This window comes from Callospermophilus lateralis, chromosome X, assembly GCF_048772815.1.
Source record: "Callospermophilus lateralis isolate mCalLat2 chromosome X, mCalLat2.hap1, whole genome shotgun sequence".
Classification (NCBI taxonomy): Eukaryota; Metazoa; Chordata; class Mammalia; order Rodentia; family Sciuridae; genus Callospermophilus; species Callospermophilus lateralis.
The window spans coordinates 107,299,793-107,319,385 of record NC_135325.1 but is presented as its reverse complement, the minus strand read 5'-3'; the positions used below and the strand labels follow the sequence as shown (position 1 = coordinate 107,319,385).

The window sequence follows — 19,593 nt, the reverse complement described above, 5'->3', positions numbered from 1 at the left end:
ACTAAAAAATAATTTAAAAAAAGAAATGTCTGGGTTCTATGTAGTTAAGGTTGCTCTCTTCCTGGTTCTTGGATAAGTGGGTATTACCATTCATGTGATCTTCAACAAGTCATGACCTATGTAATTCATCTAGATGCTTTTGGTTTCAACAGTAACTGAGGCTCAAGTTTTAGTAGCTTATTGGATTATTAATTAATTATTTGAACTCATCTTTCTAATAGTGGAAGAACCCAAAGGCAGCTTTTGGAATATGGGAATAAACGGCAATTGAAGAGCTTGCCATTTGAAAGGTACATGCTTTTGTTTCTCACTCTCATGCTGACTTCAAGTTGAATGTACAGTTTCATACATATCCTGCTGTTCCCATGTCAGCCATTTCAATGACTTCTCTGTTTGGGGATTTCAGAAAGTATTACCCGTCTCAGTACCATGAACGACAGTGCAGGTCCTCACCAGACATCCTCTCTGATGTGTCAAAACAAGTAAGATTTTTGAAAATTCCTACTTCTTTAAATACATGTAATTCATCCAAATTTCAAATGCTCCCAAAAATTGATTCTGCACAATCTCCCACTGTGTCTAAGGGTTATTCTGTTCCAGAAGGTTAGCCTCCTGGGGAGGGCTGCCGGCTCAACCTTTCCTGCCAATAGAAGACCATTTAGTAAACTCCCACTGGTATGTACCTTATAGACTAAAAGGCTCTGGCACATTTTCAAATTGTAACCAGTATTGTTAACATCTTGCAAAATGAAGATCCAAATCAATTTCTATGGCTTTGTATTTTTAAAACTAAAAGCTCTGCTTTTCTACCTATGGAAATTTTAAGGCTTAGAGGAAGGTAAGAGGTCTGTGTTAAGGTTTCAAAATAATTTTGCTGCTTAACTGTGTTTAAGTGAAGGAGAAAGTTGCCAGTTTTATAGTATCAATCTTGTTAATCACTTTTCTTTGGATCTTTCTACAAAAATTAATTATATAAAAAATTAATTATAGGTCTCATAAACTCTCATGCCTTCATTTCAAGTCAGTTTTTATCCAAAAGGTATCAGAGGTATAATGATGAAAGGTTCTGTCCAGTATATGGAAATTTCATGCCATTTATAGACTTACTCCCAACCATTTTACAGAAAATAGGGAGGAGGCTGGAGCAAGAAAGTTTAGGAGACTTGTCTAAGGTCACACAAAAGCCAGACAAAAGCAGAGTCAGGACCAGGCAGGTTTTCTGGTTCATTGATAAGAGCTACTAAACGAAAAATGCTTGAAGTACAATGTTGCCTCAAGTCTATTGCATACTTGGAGGCCAGAAATGGGATGTAACTGAGAAAGAATAGTCTGTCATATTCTTTTTAATACACAATTTAGAAAATGGTACAAGTTCTTCTCCTTTCCATATATATTTGTCAATCCTGGAATATAACATGGATTGAACTAACTTTGTGGAAAACTACCTTTCAAAATTCTTGGCTAAGATAGAACTGTGATCCCCACTCCAGTCAAATGGCTTTTTCCTTTTTTTTCACCAACATGTCCTTTCTTTCAAGGTGGAAGACTTGAGACTAGCATATGGTGGTGGGTACTACCGAAATGTGAATGGAGTACACGCATCTGAACCTGTGTTAGACAGTAGGAGGAGGAATTCTGCAGTGGAGGTGACGTTTGCAGCTGAACTGGAGCGTTCCAAACCAGAGGCGGATCCCACATCGTTACATCAGTCGCAAAGCAGTTCATCTTTCTCTTTTCTTTATTCAGATCCTGTCTTTAACACTGACCCTGATCCTCAACCTGATCCCAGAGACTTCTTTGAGCAGAGAAGTCCTCTAAGCTCCTTCCGAACAAGCTCCAAGTTTGCTGACCATCACATAAACACATCTTCTGGCCTCACAAGAGGAGCGAGTCCAGCAAGGCAGCTAACTTACACAGATGTGCCCTATATTCCTTGTACTAGTCAGCAAGTGGATATTATGCCTCCCCAAGTCTTTTTTTATGTGGACAAGCCACCTCAGGTGCCCAGACGCTCTCCAGTCATGGCAGATGAAAGGGCAAGACCAGACAACTACTTAGAGCCCTCTGCAATAAAGCCACCCAAAAGGAGTCCAAGGAATACCAGAATAAAGAGCTTTCAGCAAGACCTTCAAGAACTCCAAGAAGCTATGGCCAGGACTAGTGGTAGGAACAATATCAATTTAGATCCAGAAGAGGAAGACCCAAATTTAGAAGACGCTTTTACATATAACATTCAAGAGCAAACCCCCAAAAGGTCCCAGAGCCAATCAGACATGAAAACTATCCGTTTTCCTTTTGGGTCCGAATTTAGACCTTTAGGGCCTCGTCCCGCTCTGAGTCGTAAAGCAGACCTATTTACATGTATGTTTGCAGAGCAGGAGTTCCCAGTAGTTCTCATGGATCAGAGCACAACAGAAAGGTCTGTAGCTAGTGAATCCAGTGATTCTGAATCAGAGATTCTTAAACCAGACTACTACTCTTTGTACAGCAAAGGAAAAAAGTCACCCATGGCCAGAATCCGTTTGTCTTCTGGTAGTCTCCAGCTAGATGAAGAAGACGAAGATGTTTCTTTCAACACACCAAGTGCTGAAGACAGGACTTTACTAAAACCATGTAATTACTTCTTAGCTTAAGTATGAATTCTATGAACATTTCTGGGTCAGTTCTATGTTAGAATCTTAGGTAGAAAATAAGGAACTTTCTTACAAACCATTTTCTTAGTCACTCTTTATTGGAAAGATTCAGCTGCTGCCTCATTCCCTGAGCTTCACTCTTCTGTTCCCTCAGAACAAACTGGAACATGTCCTCTCCTCCCCAGTACTATGGCAGGGTGTGGGGAGTATTTATCAGCTCCATTATATATTTCTTCATAGAGTGATGAAAAATGCAGGGCAGGCTGTTCAATAGTGAATAGTGAGAGTATGGATTTACATATGGATTTGGCTTCTAATGACATATTGTGATTAAGTAGACTGTGGCTATCTTGGTTATTTTGTCCATTTTTAAATAATATAGAACAAAGGCTTCAGTCCTCATTATTTGTGGGGGACCCAGTAAAAACAGTCTTGTTATTTGCTAAGGACTTTGATTTTTACCATTTTTATCTAGGGGAGCATGGCCCTCTATAGCCTCAAAAACAAGGTGATAGCATAGATCCTCTTAATGGAATGGATGTTTTTAGAATATAGGACTTGGCAGAATTTAAAGCCCAGGAAATTAATGTATTAGACCAATTTCTACAGCCAGATATGGGGCTGATGAGGATATTATGTCTGATGTAAAATTTTTCTATTCTTAAACATCTACCATATGTAGTGAAGGAAACAAGTTAACAGATCAGTTTGTTGACTGAATGTCTTCTGCAGAGAGGGTTTTTTTTTTTTTTTTTTTTTGCCATATCTTGTTGCTGCATGTAGGCAAGAAAATAAGATGTTTTTTTAATAAAGTGTGATGGAAATCTACTCAACTGAAAAACAAGGATGGTCTTCCTTTTGTTTTAATTGATTTCAGAAGTGATTGGTTCTGGCCTATTAATAAGGGATAGGACAATTACAGAATAGGGAAAAGGAGGCAAGTGAAAATGTATGGTCAGGATGGATAAATGGAATTGAAGGGTAAATAGTAATGATGTCAGACTGCATAAATGAACTAAAATTATATTCTTGATCAATTCAGAATTTCTCTAATAGTCCTCCTGAAGGTATAGCATTCCACTTGAGTACTTAATTTTGTTAACTGATCTTAATATTAAGTCTAACATATTTACAAGATAATGTTAAACACAAAGTTCAAAGAAAGGAAGGAATTATACAGACAAGCTATTTTTAAATATAACTTAATAGAGAAAAGATAAATTAGTTTCTTTATTCTCCTAGCCCTTACATCAGAAAAATCCCTTTTAATATATTTCATTCCATCCATTCCCTTTCTGCTCCTGGAACCATATCCAATAACTCACAAGTCTAGAGTAGTTATTGAAGAAGAAGAAGATATTGAAGGACTGGGGATTTACCTCAGTGGTAGAGCTTTTAACTAGCATGTACAAGGCCCTGAGTTTGATCCCTAGCACCACAGAATTTTTTTAAATATTAAAGACTGATCACTTATATATTAAATCTTGGATCTTCAAGGATCTTATATATAGATCCTTGAAGCTATGAAGTTCACCCACAATCTTATATCTGGAAAAAACTCAAACTCCTTTATGCTGTATGCTATTTCTTTTACTGAAAATCTTTGCTAAATTTATGTTTTTTCCTAAGAACGATAGGGCTTAAATCTGTACATGAGTTTCTAATAAAACGGCAATTAAGGAGACCATATAATTTATTGTCTAAGCCAGGACATTTTTGAAATGGTACTTAATTAATAATTCTGTCAAGATAGGAGGCAGAAGTCAGGACAGATGGTCACTGTAGCTATAATCAATCCTAAATAAAAAGTGAAGAGTATCTTTTAGTTTCAAATAAAAACTTTGGTTATAATGTTCCAATAATAAATTAAAAGTCAAAGGAGAAATGTTTTGAAATGATTAAGATACCACATTATACTCCCCTCAAGAAAACAAACATTGTAGATCATGAAATTAAATATTTATTTTCAAAACCCCCAAAACACTGGAGTATGCTTCATCTAAAAACAGTTTACAGGACTAACAACTATAATGAATAAGCAGTACAATTCATATCTGTGATGCAGTTGTAAAGTTTCAAATAATCAATTTATAAACTTGTTGCTTTTACTTTTACAAAAATATTCATTTAATCCATGATGAGTTGCAAAATCATTTTGAGAGTGCTACAGATTATAAACTTTAATTGTGTTTCAGATACATAGCAGATGAAAAATTTAACTGAACCATTACTTCAAAATACAATGAACTAAAATTAATTTTTACTGCATAGGCACCAATGACAAGAAATTTCTTGGCATATTACACCACAATTTTCTCAAGTGTTTATATTTTAAAAAGAGCATGTAATGGCTACATTGATGAAAAACTGTATTCTTTCCTTATAGAACATTTTCTTTTAATATTTGGCAATTACTCAGATTTCTTTTTAAAAATGATTTGTGTGCAAAATCCAAGTGTGCAGACCCAAACAAAATATTAACTATTAAAACTAATTAATATCAATAATTCTACAACTACTGATATATAGCCCCAGTTCAGCACTTAGCCAGGCATAATATATATACTGGGCTTAAAAGAAAGAAGGTTATTATCCACTCAACAGTACCATAAATATAGCTAAAAATTAACTGTACAGTCTAACTTACCTTTGAATGGATAGAAATCATCCTGTACTATGGTTATTTTTATATGAATTGGAAAATGCTTGATATACCCTTTCAGAAATGAATATATGATGCTTTTGTACTGATAACTATGATGAACTAAAATGAATAAATAGTTTACAGGACAATTTACTGCTATGACAAAAATATACTGTGTAAATTATATTCATACCTGTTGATCAGGTATTTAATCACATGACAATCAGCATTTTTTCAAGCTCTCTAAATCCAAGCATATGTAATTTGAAGATTTAAAAAATGAAGCCAGTATAATTCCTCCATTGTTACCAAAACACATCCTTGGTTAAATGATTTTGCTTTAAAATTTCTAACCATATTAAATAAGGATTGATTGTGTCTTCCATCTAAACGAAAAGATAAATACTGTACACCAAGAGGTACTTCCGTTGCTACACGCTGCCTGTCAATGCCTCAAACACAGGGCTCTCAAATGTGATAATCATTGAGCTGCCTGGAATTCATACCAACTTGGTATAAGAATCAATACTTTTCCAGGTTCAGTTTCAAAGAGCTTATTAAAAATTTGTTTTAAGAAGATGTGTCTTACTTCCACTTTTCCACAGATAGTCCTTTTTAGAATATGCTTGTGTAAATAAAAACTTTTGAAGCTCGATGATTTATGAAAATTGAATATTTAGGATGACGTTGAAAGACCTGTATGTTTTATGATGTACAGTTAACTAAAGATCAAAACATGAAAGGTATTCATCCTAGTAACTTAAGAAATAATGATACCTAAAAGCAAAACTGTATCTCAACATTTACTACAATACAGGTGAAACTATAGTATTAAAAGTTTTCCTTACAAAATAATCTCTTTAAAATATAAAATGATAAACACCATCACAAAATAGTTGAATAGCTTCTTCCAAATCTTCAATGATGCAAAGATCCAAAAGGCACATGGAGCTCACGAGTTAAGCATTGTTAAGCTTGAAGTAGCTTTGGTGGGTTTCTCTGGGTCCGTATGAAATTGAAGCCAGAAATACTTTCTTAGGTGGATTCATCTGCAGAACACCTATAAAATTAGGAAAAACATAACTTGATGTACAATTATGCATGTTTATATTTCTCACTTATATGAACTCTAATGAAGGATCTGATTCAGCCAAGGAGATAGGTACTTTCAGTTGAGTATTGTCCTAGAAACATTAAAACACAAGCAAGTCCAAATATCCCTCTGTATTTGATTTCACAACTTCCAACTGATTCCTCTGCATACTGGAAAATGGATGGGAGTTTTCCATTATAATCTAAGGGATTTTGAATTTATGAATACAAGTGGGCTTTATCGGGTAGAAAGATCTTTGAGAGTGTATGATTTTACAGGTCATATGGTTTGTTCCAACTTAATCCCACTTGACATCATGAATACAAGAAATACAAAGAGGCACTGAGAAGCAATATAATGGATTTAAGTAAAATTTGTATCACTTTATAGCTTGCTTAAGCTGTATTGTGTGTGTACATACAAAAGTCTTATTTAATAAAATAGTTTTAAAATTGGTTATAAGAAGTTCTTCAAGTAAAATCAAATTAATAGTTCAAAGATACAGTACAGAAATTGAAGTCAAACAATTGTATTGTCTAGACATAGTCCTCTACCTAAAAATTTTCCCTTAACTTTTCATATTGGCCTTCAAACTTAGGAACATAAGCACTGCAAACTATGTGAACAGTGGTGTTTCTGCAAATTCTGAGCCCAGTATCAAGAAAGCATTCCTCAATAACATTACTGTAAGTGCTCAAATAAGAACATGTGCAGTGACCTTTTGTCTATACTAGTAGCAGAGAAAAGGTGGGGTCGGGGGAGAATCGGGCCATTCATTTATTACTAGAAAACTACCTCCTCATGTCTAAAGAAAATAACTTCAAAAGTTATGATTAAGATGGGCAACAATTTTCAAGCATACAACTATTTTTAAAATGACATTTCAAACTTACTTTTGAAACTTTTCAATTAATTTCTTCACCATTTTATCAGTGATGCCAGGACAGGCAGCTTCAGCCACAGCAATACTTTTCTCAAGTTCTTCAATTGCCTGATTCCTGCTTGCATTATTCTCATCCTGCTGTTTAAGCTGAGAAAGAATGACAGCTGTAACATCTGAAATACTATACTATTTAAAATAGATATCAAATGCTCAAGAACCTGTACTTACTTCAGCAAATGCAGGTGTGATTATCATAGACAAACAGCTCAGAGTTTGCACAAGATCTTGCTCCTTTGAACAAATAATATAGATTACACACATAAAATTAAAATAATCATTCATGCTTTTCTTATTTTATGACAAATGTGAATTAATTTGAATTTGGCCCAGGAAAGACCTAAGATAGAGCAAAATCCTATGCTTCTTCCTATCATGAATTCCCCTCCATAACCAAGAACGCTTCTTCTAGAATTACAATAGATATGTATGATTCCTTGGGCTTCTTATTTCTAGGTGAAATGCATTTTAAAATACCAATGACCACTTAAATGACTTTATCTTTTAAAATTAGTTCAAAACTAATGATATGGGGCTGTGTTATGGCTCAGTGGTAGAGCACTAGCATGTGTGAGGCACTGGGTTCAATTCTCAGCACCACATATAAATAAATGAATAAAATAAAGGTTCATCAACATCTAAATTTTTTTAAAACTATGATAAATGAAGCATACTACATGTGTAATGAGGCAGACAGATATTTAGGGGTACTGAATCCTAATAATTTTAGCCATATAATCTCACTACATAGTTGGAAAAAGTCTATCAAGAGGAAGTGATAGTTTCCATATACATACTGCTCCGTTCTGTAGTTTCTTTGGATCAGGCTTCTTTCGCACAGTGGTAAAACTCCATTCAGGATGAGCATTATTTTCCCTGCTGGTGGATTCCCTAAAGAGATTGCCAAAGACACTTCTATAAGTTTATAAATAATTCAGCATGATAAAAACATCAAATCAATGCAAAGATAATTATCTCAATGTTTAAAAAAAAATAGCATAAAAAAGCATTTGACCTCACTTTCAGGTACAAACATTTTACCAAAGAGTAGTGTGTGTCTATCTTTCTATCCATCCTTCTCCTGTCTGTCCTTCCTTCCTCCCTCCCTCCCTCCCTCCCTCCCACTTTCTTTTTCTCTGTAATATTGGGGATTGAACCCAGGGGTACTTTACCACAGAACTACACCTCAGCCCTCTTTATTTAATTATTATTATTATTACTATTTGGCACCAGGGATTGACCACTGAGCTTAACCACCCAGCGTCACTTAATCACTGAATCACATCTCTAGCCCCTTTTATTTTTTATTTTAAGACAGGGTCTTGCTAAGTTGCTGAGACTGGCCTTATACTTGCGATCCTCCTTCCTCAGCCTCCTGAATCAAGTGTTTTTCAATTCTAAGTGTGCATCAGAATCCCATAGGAATACTTCCTACATATATACATACCCATCCCCCACTACTCCCCAGTTACTGAACCAGGACCTCAAGCAGTGTGGCTTGTGGTCTTAGGCTTCATTAGGTGACTCACAAGGGCACCTAAGGCTAATGACACCATTAGAACAGGGTACAAACTATTCTGATATATTTTACACATTTTGAACATTGGGGATTTTTTCATAAATGTGGGAATCTAAGAGTATTATCTTTAAAAATTTGATCTTTCCTTTCTTCCAGTTTGCCTAGTGAAAGTGTAAATTATGGTGTAGCCTACATATTCTCCCAGTCAAAACTAAATTAGAAACCTAAAGTCTAAATTTTTTATATAAATGTTGCCATTTTAAAAAGCCACTGCATCATTTTAAGGGGTGAAAATCATATAGAAATGGGTATTATTATTTTTGTGGTGCTAGGGATGGAACACAGGGCCTCACACATACCAGGCAACTGCTCTACCACTGAGCTACATCTGCAGTCCATATATATATATATATATATATATATATATATATATATTTTTTTTTTTTTTTTTGCAGTAATAGAGATGGATTATGGGGCCCTGTATATGCTAGGCAACTGAGCTACACCCTCAGTTCCCATAAATGAATATTTAAATGCACCAATCTGATCACAGTTTGGTGCATGATTGAGACTTGGGAAAGGTCAGTTCTCCAGAGGGATTTTGGACAGAGTCTTGCTAAGTTGTCCAGGCTGACCTCAAACTTGTGATTCTCCTGCCTCACCCTTTTGAACTACTGGATCACAGATGTGCTCCACTGCATTTGGCTCCTTATTACTTTTTGCAAACTAATGTTAACACCTTTAATGAAATTTTATTCCAAAATTTTGTAATATGCTCAAGTATCCACTAGGGGTTAGACCAAGACCATTAAAACTAGAGATATTCACTTCCAAGAACAACATGTATCCAAATTCATTGTATTACACAGACTGTGATTGGAGAACTTTCAGCTTCTATAATGAAACCTCAGAATATGGTTAATGTTTCATGCTAATGCAAGCATACCAGATAATTGTTAAAAGACACAGTGTATTCAAATGGGCTACCTACATACAAATTGAATAATTTGTACATACGAATCAGAGCCATCAGAATCAGATTCATCATCACTGTGTCCTTCTGCCTTCCATCTCTTAAATCGATCTATCAGTTCAGTCAGATAAGAAGTCTTCTTGGAATTTTTTACAATGAATTTATGTTTCAGAAGTTCTTTAGCTGTAGGGCGCTAAGGAATAAAATGAAGAATGCATGACTATATCAAAGCTCTTTGTGATTGTAAAAAAAAAATCACTGGAACTAAAAGTAAATCTATAGACAGGAGGACAACTAAAATGTAGGAAAATAGCTAATTCTACTTTTTAAGTGGCTCAAGGCAACCACATTAAATTCACTACATTTTTACACCAATTTGGTAAAACCCAAATAAACCAGAAGGTAAAGCTTTCTCAAAAGCACATGGAAGGATTTAGAAAGTAAAAATGTAAAAACATCTCAAAATAAAGCTTTAAAATACTTTTATTACATTTACTGTAAGTTGAAAAAATTCATGAAAACTATCAAGGCTATAATTTTGTTATCATCTGCACACATCTTAGGAATGCCTAATTTTGTTATTATCTGCCCACATCTTATTATCCTTTCTCTATAAAGCATCAATTCCTATTGTGTCTAAATGCAAACAGCAGGTGCTGTGGGCGATATTTTCCCTCTAGCATTTTATTAATATCAGAAGGTTTACTATTAACTTAAAATTAGTTATATCAAGTTCTTGTATATTTTTAGTCTCTGGAAATCACAAGGCAGCTTTAATTTAAACAACAGCAAAAACAACTATAATAAAACTGCCAAGTAAATGAGAGGACTTCACTAGACCAGGAAAAGTATAAAACTTCATGTTGGAGTCTCTGAATATTAAATAAAAAGTAAACACAAACTTTCATGAAAAATGATAACATGGTTGAAAGGAATCATCGTGAATATTTTACACATGTACTTTAATAATGATGTAAGATGAATTTTATTTCTCAAATTTCTTTCTCCTTGACATAGGAAATGATCAGTAAACAGCAGGAAGCTGGGGACCAAGAAAAAGATACAGGGGAAGGAGTAAAGATCTGGTTAAGAACTGACTAAGATCAGCAATGTGGAAGGAAGAACTAGGTTCCTGGATAGATCTCAGCCAATTTTCACCTCATTCTATTCCCCACTGTGGAAAAAGCCACCTCTACTCCAAATAGGTCTAATAATGGAAAACAGATAGTAGTAAAAGAACTAAATACTCACAAATGATGGATCTTTATTCAGGCAAGCATCAATAAACTCCTTAAAAGACTTAGTAAAGTCTCCAACAAGAGTTGGAGGGTTGTTTTTTGGAATAAGAAACAAAACTCTCATTGGATGCATATCAGAATTAGGCGGCTCTCCCTTGGCTAGTTCAATAGCAGTAATTCCCAATGACCAAATATCAGCCTGAGGTAAAAGAGAGAAAAAAATTCTATTACCTTGAAACTTCATTCCAGTATACTGCCACAAAAGAGTCTGTAGAATGTAGTGGTCCTATAGTTTTGAAAAGTCTGCCAAGATAGGTGGCATTAATAAATTGTTATTAATAGAATTCACTTATTTTAAAATGTATTGGATTCCATACTTTATGCCAGGCATCATTCTAGGCCCAGAGGATTCAGGTGGTAAAAAAGCAAAAATTCCTGCCCTCAAGGGGCTTACATTCTAGCATGAGAGACAGAGAAGAAACAAACATGTCAGACAGTGATATGTTCTGTGAGGAAAATAATAAAGCAGAATAAAGAAATAATGAATGAGAGGGTGAAGAAGTTTGCAACTTCACATGGAAGGTCTGGGAAAGACATCTTTGTGTCTGTGATGTTTAAGCAGAGACCTGATTAGAAGAAGGTTATTCCAGAAAGAGGGAAGAGCAAGAGCAAAGGTCTTGAGGCCAGAGTATACTTGCTATGCTTGAGGAACAACAATGAGGCCACCACGACTGGAGAGGCAAATAACAGCCAGAGTTACAGTAAGGACTTAAGATTTCATTCCAAGTGAGATGGAAAGTCATTGATGTGTACAGGGTCCAAATATTATTGGCATCAAGGGAATTTATGAGGAAGCAACAAAATATGACATAACTTTTCCTTAAGAAAGATTTGATAAAGAAGGAAAATAAGGCAGTTCTTTAACGGATAGCACCAGGACCCTTTGCTCTTGGCCGTTCCTCTATCTGAAATAAAATTCTTCCTATCAGATCTCTGCTATATAAAATTTATTCATAAAAACAAAACAGTTTAGACAAGCAATCCTTTACTTTTGAGTCATAAGCTGACTGTTGAATAACTTCAGGAGCCATCCAAAATGGAGTTCCCACAAACGTGTTTCTTTTAATTTGTGTATCTGTCAGCTGGCCAGCCACTCCAAAGTCAGCAAGTTTAACATCGCCTTGTTCTGAAAGCAGGACATTGGCAGCTAGGAGGTAAAAAAAAAAAGGGGGGGGAAAAATTCAGTTTCTGCAGAAGGCATCTATTTTTCTAAGATTCGTATTAGACTGCTATGTACCTTTTATGTCTCGGTGAATTTTCTTTTCTGAATGCAGATAGTCCAGACCTTTCAAAATTTCCTTTAGCATGGTAGCGATCTGGAACTCATCAAATGGACCAGCTCGCAGCTTAAGGGGAAAAACATACACACACTCACACAAAGTTTGCAAAATAAAATTCAAGATTGCTATCTTTGAAATAATGTAATCACTTGGGTATATGAAACAATTGTTTATTAAACCAATATTTAAACAAATGAGGAAATTTTTTAAATATGGGGGAAGAAAGCAAAAGAGTTTTAAGTCACAAGGCTGAACAGATTTTTTTAAAGATTAAATTTAATATTTAAAGATAATATGAACACTTTTCCTAGATACTAGCTTCAAATTCTGGAGTTCCTGAACTTTTTACATTAGAGAGTTAACAAATGTTTAAATGGTGATAGTGCTAGCTAAATTGTTTTTCAAATGGGGAAAAAAATCAACTACTTACATGCTGGCATTTGTTATTAAAAAGTTACTAAATATTGACATTGAACTGATTTTTAGATCAGATAATCTGTAAGATTTCCCCAGCAACTATCTGATCATACAGGTCAACTACAGTAAAGTTACTTAGCATTCTGTATGTTTCAATAATATTGTAAGGAACAGAGTCTTGTTAAGACTCAAATTTTAAATTTATCCAGGAATATAATAATTAAACCATTCAGACTCATTGTAAAATAAAATTTGAATCATGGAGGGATAATATTTTTCAAATAAATGTAACACATTTCCCTTTCTTTCCCCATCCCTGTACTGAAGCCAATAGTTCCAACTGGAATACAAGGAAAGCAATGACTAGGTTTCAGAACTTGTAATGGAATATCTGAAAATTTCTCTTTAAAATAAATGGTAATTTAAAAATTCTGGTACCTCATAAAGCACAAACAGTGGACTGTACAATATTATTACAGGAAAGGGTGGGAATCTAAAGTCAGAGCCGAGGTACAGTTCTGTTTGCTGGAAGGAGGAAAGAGGTGGTGAAAATCAAACATTGCACACTCTGCCTCACACTGGGAGGGATTCACAGCTCTTTGGCACCTTGTGTATTTCATCTTTCATGAATGCCATATTTATGCTGAATAAAGGGCACTTTCATGTCAGAATTTAACAGCCTAAAATAAGACCCATACTTTGGTCTCACCATTTAATATTAACTCTAGTCTGGGTATACAGTATACTCCAGGGATGGCTGCAATTTAATAGCTCCCTTTCCTAGGCAACATTATCTATTTATTTCCAAATCTATCAACTTCTACCCCAAAAGTTCCTTTCTGAAACAGTACTGAAGTGGGGCTGTGGTTGTGGCTCAGCAGTAGAGCGCTCATCTAGCAAATGCGAGGCACTGAGTTTGATTCTCAGCACCACATAAAAATAAATAAAATATAGGTTTGTGTCCAACTACAACTAAAAAAAAACAGTACTGAAGTAATTCTAAAAGGTAAAAATGAGATATTATTTTATTGATGGCTGGCAACAAAATTCTCAGGTACTACCAACTAACTGAGGGATAAACATATTCATAAGACTGGTACTATCAAAAATGTTGGCAGGGCTACAGCATGCTGGACAACTGTAGCAGTGAAATGGGCATGGGGCGACAGTGAATCAGGGAAGAAAAAAAAACCACCCACACTACAACACAGAAAACTGTCTCAAATCTTGTAGTTAAAATGGCTCCTTAGGCATGTTGGTAGTGATGAGAAAAGGAGAAGAAAGGGAATAGGAAAGAGAAGGAATGTAAAGTAGAAGGAATAGAGGTTTTTTTTTAAAATATCTAATACAACTTCAGGAAAGATCATGCCAAGATTGTGGTCTACTGTCCTTAAAGTGCATAAATGAACTTCTCTCCAATGACTGAACTTCTTGTCATGTCTCTAATATGTAACACTTCTGTCCCAGGACAGTGTACAGGCTTTGTGTAATTTTGCCTCTATTATGAAGAAACCATATGCAAAAGAGGGACATGTGCTCTTTCAAAGATTGTACCCTTAGGCAGGTGTGGTGGCACACACCTGTGATCCCAGCAACTTGGGAGGCTGAGACAGGAGGATCACAAGTTTGAGGACAGCCTCAGCTACTTAATGAGATTCTCTCTCAAAATTAAAAATAAAAGTAGAAAGACTGGGGATGTAGCTCAGTGGTAAAGCACTCCTGGGTTCAATCCCTAGTTCAAAAAGAAAAAAAGAAGAGAGAAAAAATGAAAAGTGTACTCTTGTGGACCTAGGCCTGTGGATTTTCCCTACATTCCTTGACTTTCAGCCAGTCAGTCCCTAATACAGCATGTTATATTATGCCTTCTTTTACAGTTAGCAGATTGTTTCCAACATTTTTTCTTGGTGCTCATGTTTTATTCTGTTTACTTTATTATATGGGTTTTTGTTGTAAGCCACTGTAAATTCTTTTTGGAAAGCAGTAGGGTATAATAAACTCAATAAAATAATATATAATATGCTCAAAGTTTGTTCAGATGCGACAAATGGTTTTTCAAGAATGAGAGAGACCCTTGAGGTACACTATGTATAATGTTGATATAAATTACAAATCATAATCTTATGTTATTCCATTAGTCAGACACCAGTTTAAAGTGATAAATACTCTGTTCAACATCTCTCTTTGTTTTCCCTTGCTCCTGGTAACAGAGTCCTCCTCTACTACTATCATCGTTCTTTCTTAGATTCCCCAAATGACAGCACTCATTTCTATATGACTATACATGGAAAAGGAACAGCACATTTTTTTCAGCACTTACTCTCCTTTAAAAGCTCAGTTCAATGAGGTTTACAATTAAATCACAATATGATTGAATTTTAGAGCTAGGAAAACAAAAAAAGTTCATTAATCAAATTTCTTCATCTAACATTTGAGGAAATTAAGGCACAAAGAGATTATCTTGCCCAATTTTAGTCAACTGTCAGTAGTAGAAATGGGACTAAGAACTAGGTCTTTAGATTCTCAACCAATATAGTACTAACAACATTTCAATTCATTTAATTTATTCTAATTGCCATTTTTATCAGGTAGAGTGCAGAATGGCAGGATGAGATCAAGAACTCACAATCATTTCACTCAGGGTATCGATTAGGGCTATTAGGAAGGGTTAGGCCAGTGTTCAAATGCTTGACGTTGCTATTAATGATCTTGATAAACAGATTGGACTAGCTTTGCCAAAGCCTACAAAATGGAGAAGAGAAATGGTGAGTTCCATGGGGGAACAGATAAGGTAAATGATAAATTTGTAAAGGATTCTCAATATTTTAAAAGTAGAAGGAGGTTCTCAGAGCAATTGAGAGGCTTCTTCTGGGGCTAAACAATAAACTATTGTAATAATAAGACTGACAAGGCAAACAGAAATGAGATCATTTAACTTTAAGAATGAAGTCTGACTCTATATGCATGAAAAATATTATACAAAGAAATGCCAGTGGTGTTCTCGCACTAGAGAGGAGAGAGAGAAAAAAAATGAAATTAAGCTTTAGGATATGAGAATTAGACAAGAAAGGATTACCAAATGTGGCAACTGATTAAACTAAAATGAACTCCTAGAAATAAATGAGGCTTTCCAGATCAAGTTTATCATATCTTTACTTTCAGTACAGTTCTGCCTAAAGCAAAGAAAAATTTTTCAGTTATTTCCATTCATAGTATTAGAAACTTTGACTCATCAGTAGTCAGGGTTAATATCTTTTAAAAATATCTAATCACTTTCAGGTAGGAAAACTCATCTTCACTTAAAAAATAAGAATTAAAATATCACTTAATGAGCCTAACAAAACACTCTTTTCTTAGACATAGCATGCTATATAATTTCAAAGGAAGAGACAAGTAAATAAAATATATCCTATAGTATTAAAGATGGAAGAGAACTGAAAAATAACTTACTGCAACTTGTTTTATAACACACCCAAGTTCAGGGAGTTCCTGGGTCTGGTTCACAGTCACAGATTTAGTTGAGCAAAGCTGGCCCTATAACCTTAAACCCCTATAGACTGACTGACCCAGTGGTCATTTCATAATTCATATTTAATCTTATAATTAAAGCCAATTAATAAAGATTTTAAAGGGAAGAAATCAACATTGATAGTATTATACTAACGTGGGGGAAAACCATCAGTTTTTTTCAGAGGCATTCTGCACATGAACATATCTTCATTGAATGGAAATTTTCCTGTACTTTGCAGAACTTCAGCATTCTTGATAATGGCCCACTAAAATGGCAGTAACACTTTCAGTCATTTTAACAATCCAAAAATGCCATCACCTTTCCAAATAACCTATAGTGGGGCAGAGAGAAATCTGTACAGAACTGTATCTGTAGGCCTACTTGGTCAAATCCCTAAAACCAATGTCTTAGTCACTTTGGGCTGCTCTACCTGAATATCTTAGACTGGGTGACTTAAAACAGCAAATACTTATTTCTCACTGTTCTAGAGGCTGGGAAGTCCAAGATCAAGGTTCTGGAAGACTGAAGTCTGATGAGAGTACTCTTCCTGGTTTCCAGATGGCCATGTTCTCAATGTACCCTCGAAGGGTAGAAAGACAGCTAGAGGGCTCTCTGGAATCTCCTTCACACAAATGCCATTCCTGAGGGCTCTGCCCTCATTACCTAATTACTTTCCAAAGTCCCACCTTCTAAGACTATCACACTGGGAGTTAGGATTTCAACATATGAGTTTGTGGGGCACACAAATATTCAGTTCATAATCACTTTTAGTGACAGTTATCACAATTATATATTTTTAAAAATCTAAGAACTCAGTCTTAGAATAAGCTTGTTAAAGTCAAACACAAAACTGACAGCAATTAGCAAACACTCCACTCCTAATTTGGGGCAATCTTATTTTATTAAGCTATTTGTATTTCTTTTTTTTTTTTTTTAAAGATAGAGAGGAGAGAGAGAGAGAGAGAGAGAGAGAATTTTTTTAATATTTTATTTTTTAGTTAACGGCGGACACAACATCTTTGTTTGTATGTGGTGCTGAGGATCGAACCCGGGCCGCACGCATGCCAGGCGAGCACGCTACCACTTGAGCCACATCCCCAGCCCCTATTTGTATTTCTTATATACTCATAGATTGTCAGCAACAGATTCAAATCTGCAATAAAGAAGTATCTACATAAGAACTGTAATGCATTCTGCTGTCATATTAAAAAAAGAATTATCGACATAAGTGCCGTGGTCCTCAAGAAAGAGTTTAATTTGAACATATTAACTAATATAACCACTTAGTGTTGCTCAAAAGCCACTGCTTACTTAACATAAAAGAATGGTTAAAAATGTTTGTGTAATTATTTGAAAATACTTACAAGATCCAGTGCTGAACCGCCACCCAGGTATTCCATTATTATCCATAATTTTGAACCCTGTAAAGCCATTGAACAATTTAATAATTATAAACCTTAGCCAAAATAGCATATTAACAAAAAGTTAAATCTTACATACTAATGCAATGATTGTAAAATAGATGTTTAAAAGTGGTTGCTTGGAACACAGAACATATTTTTCTCCATATACCATTATACAAAAAAATAAAATAAAATTCTGAGCCTAGTCTTGCAATTCTATTTAGCCTTTAATATAGCTAAACAAATACAGTATTGTTTGTTATTGTTAAGCTACTAATAATCATTACAAAACTGAGAAAAAAAAATCTAAAGCCTGCAATTGTTATCTTGAATGATAATACTAAAAGGAAAAGATAATTACAATAAAGAATGAGAAGAAAGGACACTTATATAAATGGATAAAGAAAGGGGAGTGTGTAGCTCAAAGAGCAAATGATTACTCCAGGAAAAATTAATTTCATAGTGACCAGAACAAGAGTAATGAGGTTTATGGGGAAATATATGTATATGAATTCTAAAACTAGTATACACACATACACACCATTCTCCATCAGTTAAACACTGGAATAAAACACTTCCTTTTTTCAGATATAGCTTAAAATATTAAGGATAATTCTTTCTCCATACCATTTTGTGAATGATATTCTCTGTTTTTGAGAACACATAGCTGACTAGAAATCAAAAGGTTGGTTTTATTATACTGGCCCTAGCAAAGTTGTGAATGAATTATGTCCCAAAAGTCCATTTTTAAGTAAGTTATTCAGAAGCAAGCATTTTTTCCATAAAAAAAAAAATCACATTTGGGATCGTGGAGTTGTCTCCCCAAAAGAAAATGTTAACATAAATATATCCATAATATATAGCATGAAGAATATTGGAGAAACTCACTACTACTTATAACTTAGCAATTTTTCTGGGGGAAAATATATATTCCGTGTTGTGCTCCAACTTGGGATGCCAGGAACACATTTCTCACCTTTACAGGCCCAGCTGTGGGATGAAGATTCTCAAGCTACTGCTGGTGCCCTCACTCTAAAATCCCTGGGAAGTATTGAGGAGTTCAATTTAAAATTTGTCAAGCATCTCCATGGGGCTGGAATATTATTAAGGCAGAGAATGGACTCTAGTGACACAATGATGAGTCAGGGGAATGTTCCAAGGTTGACGAATCAGAGTTAAGTTGATAGTAGGGGCTAGGATGTGGTCTAGAGCTAGGGGCTGAGGAGGGAAAGATTAGTTCAGTTAAAACAGACGGATTCTCCTTTCTTAATGTTGACACTATGTACAATATATAAAAGAAAGAGAGGCATAGAGCACCACCATCGTGTCCACTTCCACTAATCTTAACATCTGCTCTGTTTTGCCTTAGCAAGTCAACTTGAACTGAGGAAAGAAAAAGCTGAACGTCATGTGTGCATGGAAGGAAAAAGGAAATAAATTTCTACAATAGTGGGGAGGGAAGCAGAGTTCTAGGAGTGGTTCATGTAACTTGAATTTATGCATAGAAATTAGGCATTCAGAACCAGATAATTATAAACCTGATACAACTTTATTTTTTTAAAAAAAAGTATTTCTTGCCACTCAAAATGGTACATGCCTGTAATCCCAAAGACTCAGGAGGCTGAAGCAGGAGGATTGCAAGTTAGAGGCCAGCCTCAGTAACTTAGTGAGGTCCTGTCTCAAAATTAAAAAATAAAAAGATTTGAGGATATAGCTAAGTGGTAGAACACCCCTGAGTTCACTCCCTAGTATCACATACATAAAAGTGGTTCTTATAATGGCTTACAGCTTACGAATATTATCTCTTACCATACATCTGTTTCCAGTAAGTACTATATTCTATCATATGAATGCAGAAAGCTTCCCATGCCCCTGACATTTTAAA

The 19,593-nt window shown here is 35.0% G+C and overlaps 2 protein-coding genes across 2 annotated transcripts in view; one reads left to right on the top strand and one right to left on the bottom strand.

Annotated features, from left to right (window-relative positions):
- Positions 1 to 2,633, top strand: part of Frmd7 (FERM domain containing 7) — a 53,130-nt gene extending 50,497 nt beyond the window's left edge. Inside the window, exons 10-12 of the mRNA XM_077106505.1 lie at positions 222 to 290; positions 407 to 482; positions 1,539 to 2,633. Of these exons, the coding sequence (XP_076962620.1) occupies positions 222 to 290; positions 407 to 482; positions 1,539 to 2,633 (1,240 nt within the window). The remainder of the gene's footprint in view (positions 1 to 221; positions 291 to 406; positions 483 to 1,538) is intronic.
- A 2,047-nt stretch (positions 2,634 to 4,680) lies between these two features.
- Stk26 (serine/threonine kinase 26) overlaps positions 4,681 to 19,593 on the bottom strand; it is a 54,511-nt gene continuing 39,598 nt past the window's right edge. Inside the window, exons 4-12 of the mRNA XM_077106825.1 lie at positions 17,670 to 17,726; positions 12,338 to 12,446; positions 12,090 to 12,247; positions 11,054 to 11,239; positions 9,847 to 9,995; positions 8,108 to 8,201; positions 7,482 to 7,544; positions 7,264 to 7,400; positions 4,681 to 6,337 (exon numbers count right to left, since the gene is read on the bottom strand). Coding sequence (XP_076962940.1) covers positions 6,313 to 6,337; positions 7,264 to 7,400; positions 7,482 to 7,544; positions 8,108 to 8,201; positions 9,847 to 9,995; positions 11,054 to 11,239; positions 12,090 to 12,247; positions 12,338 to 12,446; positions 17,670 to 17,726 — 978 coding nt within the window. The 3' untranslated portion in view covers positions 4,681 to 6,312. The remainder of the gene's footprint in view (positions 6,338 to 7,263; positions 7,401 to 7,481; positions 7,545 to 8,107; positions 8,202 to 9,846; positions 9,996 to 11,053; positions 11,240 to 12,089; positions 12,248 to 12,337; positions 12,447 to 17,669; positions 17,727 to 19,593) is intronic.